This window comes from Siphateles boraxobius, unplaced genomic scaffold (genome assembly GCF_051911475.1).
Source record: "Siphateles boraxobius isolate OS27281-9 unplaced genomic scaffold, OSU_SipBor_1 30, whole genome shotgun sequence".
NCBI classification, from domain to species: domain Eukaryota; kingdom Metazoa; phylum Chordata; class Actinopteri; order Cypriniformes; family Leuciscidae; genus Siphateles; species Siphateles boraxobius.
In genome coordinates, this window is record NW_027508920.1 from 11,785,209 (window position 1) to 11,797,096 (window position 11,888).

The 11,888-nt window shown below is 36.3% G+C and overlaps 2 protein-coding genes across 2 annotated transcripts in view; both read left to right on the plus strand.

Annotated features, from left to right (window-relative positions):
• gnb5b (guanine nucleotide binding protein (G protein), beta 5b) overlaps positions 1 to 4,348 on the plus strand; it is a 30,106-nt gene extending 25,758 nt beyond the window's left edge. Inside the window, exons 10-13 of the mRNA XM_077248233.1 lie at positions 926 to 974; positions 1,405 to 1,501; positions 3,217 to 3,383; positions 3,729 to 4,348. Coding sequence (XP_077104348.1) covers positions 926 to 974; positions 1,405 to 1,501; positions 3,217 to 3,383; positions 3,729 to 3,740 — 325 coding nt within the window. The 3' untranslated portion in view covers positions 3,741 to 4,348. The remainder of the gene's footprint in view (positions 1 to 925; positions 975 to 1,404; positions 1,502 to 3,216; positions 3,384 to 3,728) is intronic.
• A 970-nt stretch (positions 4,349 to 5,318) lies between these two features.
• bcl2l10 (BCL2 like 10) lies at positions 5,319 to 11,471 on the plus strand. Its single transcript, XM_077248246.1, has 3 exons — positions 5,319 to 5,403; positions 6,632 to 7,042; positions 10,584 to 11,471. Exons 2-3 carry the CDS (start codon positions 6,635 to 6,637, stop codon positions 10,704 to 10,706), a joined length of 531 nt encoding a protein of 176 aa, XP_077104361.1. The 5' UTR covers positions 5,319 to 5,403; positions 6,632 to 6,634; the 3' UTR covers positions 10,707 to 11,471.
• The last annotated feature ends 417 nt before the right edge of the window (positions 11,472 to 11,888 follow it).

Consider the following 11,888-nt stretch of genomic DNA (forward strand, 5'->3'; position numbering starts at 1 on the left):
TTTACAGGATTTCTCCATGACAACGACTGACAATGAGCGCCGCTGCTCTTAACTTTGAGGAAACATGATGATTTTAACGTTCCTTCCTCGAAATGTATGTCTTTTCTGTTTCGGAAAGGTAATTTATTATACAATTTCTTAATTTAAATGACTATATTATTATTATAAGAGTAAATAAAGTGCATGGTGGTGTCATCTGGGGCTGAATTTAAATATTAACCGTTTGCGAAGCCATCTCGCCGATGATTCGCAATGCATTCTGGGAACATTCTCGTAGCCCTCCGTTCGGAGTTTGCCTCTGAAAAATCTCCGTTACGAGGGCTATGTAGCCCTATCCCTTCGCCCTACCCCTCTATCACAACAAGAATCGGGACACGCACAGAATAGGGGGGTAGGGCCAAGGGGTGAACTGGGATTGAGCCTTAGTGAATGTTAATTTCAACATTTACATTATTAAAATCAAAAGTTGTATCTGTTATTATTTAATGGACTGGCTAACATGAACAAAAAATGAACAGTTGAATTTTTATTTACTAATGTTACTAATAAATAAATGGGACCTTATTGTAAAGTCTTCACAAATTTTTAAATCGAGCTGACCAATGTCATACTGAAACGCAATATGTTCCAATTGTAATTAAAATGCTTCTATCGGGCGAGGGTATGCCTATATGCATGTAACTTTTTGAAATGTTTGAAGCTGAAATAGCCAAACCTGTTTATTGGAAAGGAATGTCCACATCATTTTGGCCATGTATGGACAGTATATACTTTGATGATAAAATGATACAATGTCATGTAACCACACAAACAAATCAGATCTTACCAGAGAGTTGGAATTTGAATTTGCACTGTGAACGTAACCATAGTTATGTCTATATGTTTGAAGTGTCTATGGAAATTTTAACCTTATACCTGAATGCAGGTATTACCCCAGCGGAGATGCTTTTGCATCTGGATCTGATGATGCTACGGTAAGTTTTTCCACAGTTACGCCATTTTATTTCAAAACAGTCAACAGGCTTCTTGAAGATTACAAAGGATTGCCAATAGAGTCAGAATCAATAATGTAAAACCTTTTGCCCTGATTAATACTCCACTTCAAAATCACTTACACCCTCTTGAGTTAATGATGTTTTGATCACTTGATGATCTTTTAATAATGTTGAGTTGATGAAATTAGGTTTAGTTAGCTCAGTTGGTTGATTATGTGTGAGAGTATATTAGAATTTAAGTGTTTGCATGTATTTAGTTGATCTAATGTTGTTAATGTTTATTCCTGGTCAAGGTCCATCCAACGTGTCTTTGTCTTCAAATCACCCAATGATCAATGTAATGCGATGTGTCAAACTCTGTGAGTCCATACTGAGCTCCATCACAATGTGACCTTTCTTGTTATTTCAGTGTCGTCTGTATGACCTGCGAGCTGACCGTGAGGTGGCCATTTATTCCAAAGAAAGTATCATTTTTGGAGCCTCTAGTGTGGACTTTTCCCTCAGTGGTAAGAAAGTAGACTTTAACCCTTCAAGCAGAGTGATGAAAATATATAATAATAAATGTAATCATTTGTCAAATATTGGCATGTCTTTCCAATTTTCTTTTTTCACTCCATTGAAAATAAAAGGAGACATTCAGCAGAATGTCCCATGTGTTCTTTTCCACACAATGAATGTACTTCACCAAAAAAGAAACCACAGAAGTATCATAAATGTGCTCTTTGATTTATTCCAAGCCCTTTAAAGCCATAGCTGTCCCTGTGGTGACAGACCAAAACTGAGTAATTATTCACTGAAAATGTTTACATTTCCATCTTTACAACTCTCAAATCTCATTTGTGCATGTGTGCTTTTAAATATGATACGTTAAAGGGATAGTTCACACAAAAATTAAAGTTTTGTCATTATTTACGCACCATTATATCAATCCAAACCTGTATGCCTTTCTTTTGTGGAACACTAAAGAAATTGAAAAATAATGCTTTTTTCCCACATACAAGTCAGTGGGATACCATTTTGTTTTGGACCCCATTGACTTCCATTGTATAGGCAAAAACAGTTCCTCAAAATATCTGTGTTCCACAGAAGAAAATCATAAAGGAAGTAATACATAAAGAAATATCTGTTTAAAACGTCACGCAAGGTTTGATATCAGACATTCTTGGTTTTTGAGATTTTTGTTATTGATGCCAAACATGATGTGACGTTTTGTGCAATATAATTGAATTTGTGAGAATGAGATTTGAAAGCTATAATATGTCACCAGAATACTTATATAGGGCATATACTTAACTGATACATTAAAGGTACTTTTTGTGCTTTTTTAAAGCTATAAATTGCCATTTATTTTCAGAGAGCTACAATTCTCCTTTTATGTTTCATGAAAGAAAGTCATGCTGGTTTGAAATAGCATGAGGGTGAGTAATGATGACTGAAGTTCCGTTTCTTATTTTGGTGCACTGGCCACATGTTTAATACTGACAGATATCTGCTTTAATTAAACCCAGGTTAAAAGGAATCAGATGACAGAACAGGCAAATGTCACAGCTGTGACGCCCACGCTTACCAAGATGGCATGTGTATCACTAGTGAATATAGACCTGTGGCAGTTATATTGCTAAAGATTAGTATTATTGATAATGTACTATAGGCATATACTGGATACGTTTTACTAGATCGTGTTCAGTGCTGCTGACACTGCTTAATGTTCATAAATGAAGACTTGAATATGACAATTGTGTCATCATTTACTCAATTTCATGTTATTCCAAACCTGTATTTCTTTCTTCTGTGGAACCCAAAAGGAGAAGTTTAGCTAAATCTCTTTTTTTTCATCCAATGAAAGATCCCCTTAGTGACAACCACAATTAGACAAATTTCACTGATTTACTGATAAAATTCCCCTGTGTTGTAGCTTTCAAATAACAAAAAGAGTGAGTAAAAGAAGATTAAAACTATCTGTGATCTCAGACAAGTTAAACATCCATTTATACTCAACAACATTATAGTAAATACACAATTAAAAACATGAAAGACAGCTGAAATTGAATTATTTTCATAACTGATTAATTTTAATCAACACTGTTGTTTTTCCTGTGTATTACTGTGAAGCTGCTATAAATCAATCTGTATTGTATAAAGAACTATATAAACAAATGTGACTAGACTTGACTTACTATACCAAACAATAATCTTATCCATCTTTCACTCTTTTCCACAGGGCGATTGCTGTTTGCAGGACACAATGACTATACCATTAACGTCTGGGATGTCCTGAAAGGTACCAGAGTGGCAATTCTCTTTGGCCATGAAAACCGGGTCAGCACTGTCAGAGTGTCCCCAGATGGTACCTCATTCTGCTCAGGATCATGGGATAACACTTTGCGGGTGAGTGTCCGCTTCAGGACATATAGGGAAAGTAACTGTTTTGGTTTTGCCCTTTACTGGAAACAGGGACTGCCTTTAGATTATAGTAAAGGGACTCGCAGTGGTTATAGGTGTTTTACATCATTCTGTGGGGTCTGTCCCCTGAGAGGAACAGGGGAATTACGCAACATAGGTCATAGGTTTCTTGTGGTCTGTACTCTTTCTATCCTTAAAAAGAAGTAAAGATAAGAAACTTCTTTGTTCCTCTTTTGTGAATTCACATGTTGTGAGGATCATCTTGGATTGTATTTTGAATAAATAAAGAACTCTTTTATCTCTTAATTCAATCTTATTTCTTTGTTGCAGATCTGGGCTTGAGGAGTTGTCCTGTACCAGTATGAGAAGAGATACGTGTACTTCTGCTTCTCAATATCACAGCACACAGTGGGACTGTAGGGATTCTTATCTAGATGTCCTGACTTTTCTATTAGCACAATTAAATGTCTCTCTTTCTTGGCTTCTCACCAAAATATATACAATAATAATATATAAAATACACAATTTGAAAAGGATTGCTGTTCAAGTATTAGTTTGTAAAATATTTTTTTAATATTAAAAACCTAAGTGTTTTAATATAATTATCCATACTTTTGTAGGTATATATTTTATGGTAATAATTTGAACAGAGTTGATTTCAGTGCTTGTGCATCTGGCATATCAAACAGGTATATATCTAGAAATCTGAAATGTATTTATAATATATATATATTATCAGTTTTGCTTGCACTAGAATGTCAAAAATGTAGACAAGTGTTTAATGTAGCCTAAGTGTTTTTCATCTCAAGTGTAATATAGTTGATCAAATCAGCAATTGATTACAATTAGCTGATTTCTTTGTCTGTCCACATCAGTATTGTACATTAATATACACTCTGTTTACTGTTTGTTGTCTCTTTATTAAGGAGAATTAAAGGTAATAGGGTAAATTCCTGTTTTTGTGTTTATACTGTGTGGTAGAGGGGGTTAAAATGTCAAAATGTGTGAACAACTGTTTTTTTTAATATATAAACGCATCAAAAAATACATCAAAACAACTAGAAAATCTTCAACAGACCTACATATTCTATATGTATTTTTAAATAAATAAATAAATACATGTATACATAAAAAACATAAAAACAACTATAAAATCTTCAACAGAACTACATATTCTAAGTAAATCTGATTATTACATTTATTTATAAATCGAATTATTATTTGGGAATAATAATATGCAAACTGTGGTGATTTTAATTGTACTTTAAATGTAATGTATACCCACAAGAGTATTAAAAATATATAGCTAGCTATAGGAAAAACGTTCCAGATATTTTCCCTTTTCTTCATAAGCTAGCTGTCAACCATTTAATTTTGAAAGTGTCATTAAACTACTAAAATCTAAGACATCGAGTCATCTTAGGAGGCACATCTCGATCAGAACTGTTTTTTTATTGCTTTAAACAACAAAACAATACAACATACATTTTTAGAGCATTTAGAGCGAGAAAAGAAGAAAAAAATAAATCACAAAGAAACAAGACCTTTGTATCAATCAAATATTTTGAAGACAGTAGCCTGCACAAATGAACAGTCTTAATAGCTTTTCCATTATAGGCTACTAGATTGAATAGTAGAAAAGTAATTCTTTAAGGAATACTGAGAAAAGGTAGTTTTCTTTTTTTAGAAAACGTACACTTATGGATGTGAAATTTGACTAATAAAATTAACAGATTAATAACAAAAGCCTCCTTGATCATCTCGATCAGATTTGTTTTATTTTTATTGCAGAACTTATACATAACTACAAGCTCAGGGAAGTTAAACAAGGTTGTATCTCGATCAGAAATATTGGACGGAAAGCACAAACGCGTCATGACGCAGGAGGCGTGGTTAGTGAAGTGGCATGCAGCGTGGTGCTTTACGTTGATAAGGAGTGACGGACGGCCGTGACTGCTGTTTTCGCAACTGTCGGTGGAGAGCGCAGTCTGACATCGCTGGGAGGGTGAGTACTTTAATATTTTCACATTTATGTTTAGAAACTGTTCATTTTATTCTGAAATGGCTGTCAAATATCTATATTTTTTTAAATATATTGAAGAATACGTATGTTTGAATCGCGTGCGGTTGGTTGCGTCTTTGTGTTCTCCTGAGCAATGGCGCAACCGGCTTTGTGTTTCGCAGCATAGCGTACCCTGGCTTTCATTTCTCTATGCTGCTGTGTTTTATCCAATGAAGCTCATTCATATCTGGACCATCTGTTAATATTACCAGCAAATTAGACTTAAGCAGGTTGACGGTGGACACTGTTGAATCTGAATGTCATTTATATATAACAATCAGCGGCCTGAACCTAAACAGCCGCTGATTATAACAAGCCGTTATTATGAATCATTAACCCATTTATCATGTACTGATCTGCGTTGAGTTCTGTGTTAATGCTGCATAGACAAACAACGATAATAAAAACGCCGGTAACTTGATTTGACCTATATCTGACTTAACAAGAAAATATACAAATTAGCACATTCTGAGATCTCATTACCTTGAATCATTAATACAATATAGCCTACATTGTATTAATTATGATTTGACAGCATATTTTGTTGGAAATAGCTAGGTGAAACCATGGTATTTTTTTATTTTTCTGTAGGGATGATTACATCAAACCATATAAGGGTAGTTGTCAAAGCATAGACAAAAAAAAAAAACCTTTTATTAGTCTATAGGTTAGAATGCTAATGATTATTTTAGATTTGGCTTTAGCTTTGCAGTTCATTTAAATAATGCAGTGTGACAAATTTATATAAAAAAAATGCAAATATTCCTTAGTTTCTTAACTCTTTCCTGCCAGCGTTTAAAACGTTTCCAGCCACCGCCAGCATTTTTGATCGTTTTCACACAACTCTCATGGCCCCCCAGAATGTTTTGTTGTATGAATATCTGAACATGCAATATATCAAAAGAAAGAACTGAGCCAACTTTTAATATGCATTCATGATTTCTTTTTTTAATTTTCTAATCAATACTTGAATGTGGGTAAGTTTAATTTTAAAAAAAAGCAATATTTTGAGCAAAAAGCTGGGAAAAATGCTAGGAAGTGTGGTCATAAAAATGACAGAAATTTCCGTCAATGGCAGGCAAAGAGTTAAAAATAATTAAATAAAAATTAGATAAAAGTTGATTTGATATATAAACCCTCTAATATATTTGACCATGACTTTTTCATTTAGAAAATGTCCTGTTGGTTGAGGGAACAGACTTTGTTGCTGGCAGAAGATTACATCAGTTTCTGCAGAGGGATCCAACAGACGCCTCCCAGCGAGTCAGCAGAGGCCATGAGATACCTGGCCAAAGAGATGGAACAACAGCACAGAACCAAATTCCGATCCCTCTCCCAGGAGTTCCTGGACACCTGCAGATCTGATCCCAGCAATTGTCTGCAGAGCGTCATGAGGGAACTGGTTGGAGATGGAAAACTGAACTGGGGAAGGGTGGTCTCCATCTTTACTTTCACTGGAGTGCTGACCAGTGAGCTACTGTCCAGAGAAGAGAACTCTGAGTGCCCCAAGAGACTGGCTGAGACCATAGCTGACTACCTAGGAGGGGAAAAGCAAGACTGGCTAGTGGAAAATGGTGGATGGGTAAGCATTGGCAATGTAGACTGGTACAGATGACATTTAAGTCCCTGATATACTACAAAGTACTTGTTCGTTCTTCGCTTAGGGATAAAAAAAAAAGTTCGAAATACTTTTGCTGCAGTAAATTGTTAGCGAACACTCCAAAAACGCCAAAGCTGCTGAAAGCGATCATTAGATAAATATCTAAATATATGCTGCACTCTTCGTCTCAATAAAAAAAAATGACAACAGTTGAAAAAAAAGCAGAAAGTATCTGGTCATAGCAACGTGTATAAGTTTGCATGAGCTCTGCAGTTTGGCACACCAATCAAGTCACATTTTAGCACTTTATACAATGGATTGCTTTAAAGCAAGCAGCTAGGACTATAGACTAACATACAGACTATTGAATGTCTGTAAAATGTCTGTACAATGTAAATGTCTGTGATTCTTTAAATTAAAGTAGAAAATGGAGTTGCAATCCTAATTGAATGCAGCTCTTGAGTGTGTTCATGTTTTTACTCGCATCTTAGCTTGCGGACTGAACTGAAGAAATGAACCAGAGAAGATTAAGATTTTCATGTCAAAGAAGGTGAACCCTCAGAGCACAGCTAAGCTAACTATTACGTAATCACTACGGAGAAATGATGGTCGAATTTGTTTACCAGTCGGCACAAACGTTTCTAGAAAAAGTTTGCTCTGGGGAACTCCGACCTTTAATAAAGAAAAACTAAAGGACTTTGGTTTGGTTTTACACTGTTTGATATGTCATCACATTTCGCTTCTAAGTGTAAGCTGGTGAATGATGGTTTTATTGCCATCGTGCTTGTGCGGTAGACCCTTGACGTGTAAGTAGTAGGAACACCTTTTCTAATCGTCAGGTTTCAACCTGAGTGTTAAGTGAGGGGTTTTTCCAAACCAGTTCTGGTTGATGTGAAACTGTGTGGGTGCTCAAAGTACATTGTGTTTGATCCTTCATGTGTGCTCTCAGAAAGCCAGCCTATTTTGCACAGTGTTTGATGATCAATCTCTTTGAGTCTTTCCTACCTGTATACTCCAAATGTACACATTTTGAAGTGTAATTGGAAGGTACATACTGCAGTGATGTGCTGGTCTAGTTTTTTGGAGTAGAGCAGTGTATACCTTCTTGTGGCTGCCCTATTTTTGTCAATTAGACAGTGATACAAGCCAAAGAATCCTAGGAATGCTTGTGGGGAGAACACTGTTAAACAGGCTCTCAAATGTCTCACCAAGGACTTTTTCTGTGTGGGCATCCAGTTTTTCAGTCTCCCAGGCAATGACCTATGAAAGCAATACTTTTTCCAACTCTAAATACCCTAAGTAACCCTATGAGACCTTGTTAACTTATGCAGGCTGATATCTGCTGTAATTACACGCATGATTTTGAGGAATATGTTAGTCAACAGTCAAATGCAAATGTTTTAGCTGTAGCTCCCACTGAAATGTGACCAAGTCTTCATCACTGAACTTTTGTTTAAAAGATTCATGTCTGATGAATGTACTTCCAATGGCTTAAAAAAGACCAAACTGCAGTAATTACAGATCTTTTCCTAATTGAATCGTACATCCGAGTAAATCGGACTATCGAAAAAGTACCTGCTGGACTTCTCCTTTTGTGTTCAGCAAAGGAAAGTCACATGGATTTGGAACGTCATAAGGGCGAGTAAATGACAGAAAGGATGACCCGGCCCTTGAAACCAGTTAGTTTAATGTTGGTCTAATTCAGTGGTTTTCAATTTTGTTCCTGGTGACCCAACGCTTTGTAAATTTTGTATGTCTCCTTTATTTAACACACCTGATTCTGATCATCAGCTGGTTATGAAAGAGCCCCATGAACTGAACTGAGAGTGTCAGTTTAGAGAGACATAGAAAATATGCATTTTATAGTGGTGAGTCCCCGGGACCAGAATTGAAAAGAACTTGTCTAATTTACACTTTTATAACATCCTTAGTGGCATTATTGCTAAGTTTTAAAATCGAAAATCCAGTCACTTCTGGCTTGTATTTGCATGAATAAAGAGTTTGAGAGGCCTGCTGCAGTCTTTTCTCTCTCCCTGTTTTCTCTTTCTCTTTTATTTGGCAGCTGTTGAAAGCAGAGCCGAAGGCCAGTCAGCCATTTAGTCTATTGTGTTTACCACACGGTTGATCTCCATGCTTCACTCAGAGTTTGTGCAGCATATGATTGTGGGCTAGAGCACCTGGACTCACTCTGACCAGTACAGCAGGTGTCTGTCTGAAGACAGCTGCTCTGCCCGACGACTCAAGCCTTCTGCTGTTTGTTCGGGTCCTCAGGCAGTTATGACTGCCTGTGCCTTTGCTTGCTGCTTCTGAAACTGTCATATCTACATTTAACCCTTAAAATGTCAGTTAGGTCCTGAAACCTGCACACTACGTCACATTTAAAGGGTCTGTCTAAAGTGATTCGGTTTTAAGGGGCCAGCTTCTTTAAGGGTTGTCCGTAAATGGCCACTGTTATGATTGGCTAACGTCATTTTTTGTAAAGGAAAAAGCATCAGTGCCCCATCACTACTGCATGTGAGTGTTTTGAAAACATCATCCATATAAAATCATCATTTACAGACAAATGCGTTTACTTAATGTTTGCTGCTGTCATATCTGATACAGTCGGCTGCTTCATCTTTCAACAAAAGTTTCTTTGTGAACTCTCCATTACACTGCGCCTCGTTTACTGAACAATCTGCAGTCAAATGATCCGAACAAACATAATCCTCAGATGTGATCTGGGACGCTTTTCAAAATAACCGTCCATTTGTTCTTAATGTTGGGGTCCTTCTTCTGAAGCCTGAACGGACACAAACATGCTGTTTGAACATGAATCGTCAAAGCGAAAATGTTTTACTCTTCTATTTGTCCTTTAGTCAGGAGTAGCTCAAGCATATGGAGTACGTCAGAAAAAGGCGTTCTGAATACTGGATTCACTTTTAGACTGATGGTAGCCGTTAAGCAACTGAATGCTAGTGTTGACTGAATGCTATTGATCGGAGTGTTGACTGAATGCTAGTGTTGTGATTAAGCGATTTGTCGATGAATATCCAAACAAGCCATTTTTTGAATGGTACAAAACATCATCAACATTTGTCAAAAGATAAAGAAAAGTTTGATTTCTAATTATATTAACACTATTTTTAATTGGATAGAACAGCTTATCAGAAATACTCTAAATTAACTACATTATTTCGACTAAATTTGGCCCAAACTATATGCTTTCTTGGTTGGCAGCTCATTAGATTTTGAGTATCAAGCATACGTTATCCATTACTCCACAGCTCAGAGGATTATTTACTTTGAGTTATTGTTAAAGATGTATGTGCCGTTTCTCCTGAGAGCAGTGTTATGTAATCCTCTCATATGTTCAGAGTAAGGAGGCTGTGCTATTATGTAATACCTCTGTTCATTGTTGATATTTTAGCTACTATGCTTAATAAGGTCTGAAAAGCTGCTCTAACTGAATCATATGGGCGTAGGGAACAAAATGTAAATCTTATCTTGATTTTTGTATTTATTTTTTTCCTGTCTTTTGTAGGAGGGATTCTGCAGGTTTTTCCACAACGCAAAACAGCTGAACCAAGAGTCCTCGATGAAGACAGCACTGTTTGCAGCAGCAGGAGTGGGTTTAGCTGGTCTAACCTTTCTCTTAGTACGCTGATGATTTTATATTCTCTCGCTCTTTTTCTCTTTCACACACAACACACCTGCTCTGTTTTCTGTCAAAAAACGCTCTTAAAGAGAAACTGGTCTTTGAATTCTCAGCCGAATGTTTTTGCACACTTTGTTCCATGTCCTTGCCTGTTATTACAGAAAACAGTCATTCCTGTTGATTGTACACTTTTCACATGGCCTTCTGTAGCAAAAAGATGGAAGTTCTAATTCTTTGCATATCTAACATGGTGCTTTTTACTTTAAATTTGCTTTTGTCACTTGTCCTTGTGTAAATCTTGTTAGTTTAGTTAGTATTTACAGTTTATTTTGTGAAAATATGAAACCACAGTTTATTGTTTGTAATGTTTCTTTCCGCCCGAAAACACAACGCCTCACCGATCGCAGTTGTGTCAGAAACCATTGGAACGCAAAAGAGACAAAGTGCATATATTTTGTAATGACAGTTATTCATGAGTCTCTTTTTTTTTTTTTACCACTTTTTGCCTTGACTAGTGGTTTAAATTTGATCATTTACACCTTTCCAATGTCTCTTTTTCATCCTGGAAATCGTTTGTTTTAAAGGTGCTAACTTGTTCAATTCCAAGGATGTGATTTTACTGCCCACTTGTAAGTTTGCGTTGTAAATTTATTTATTTACCTCTTAAGAACAAATTATTACTATTTAGGCAATTCCCAACAATTGACAAAACATTATATTTTTGCATTGTTTTATTTATTGACCTCTTTCTTAATAAAATAATTTTACTGTGAAGACTGTATCAGATGTCGAATATTGTGTTTCTGATTGCTTCTCTGTGTAAGTGGCCATGGTTCACTTACGCCCTAAAATTTCAGAGCACAATTCATATCACAGTGCAAGTATGCATTGCATTCTCATCATTGGCACTAGAGCATATTAGTGTAAACCAGCAGTTCTTAAGTCTGGCCCTGGGGACCTATGATTCTGCACATTTTGTATGTCGTCTTCATTTAACACCTGATTCAGATCATCAACTTGTTAGAAAAGAGCTACATGAACAGAACTGAGTGTGTCAGATAAAGGAGACATACAAACGCACCAACCAACCCTATGCAGAGGCTGCAGTCTTCGAAGGCCGATTGTGTCACCGCGGCGCAATGAAGGCTGTCCCAATTCGAAGGCTCCTTCAAATGCGGCCTTGAAATGCAT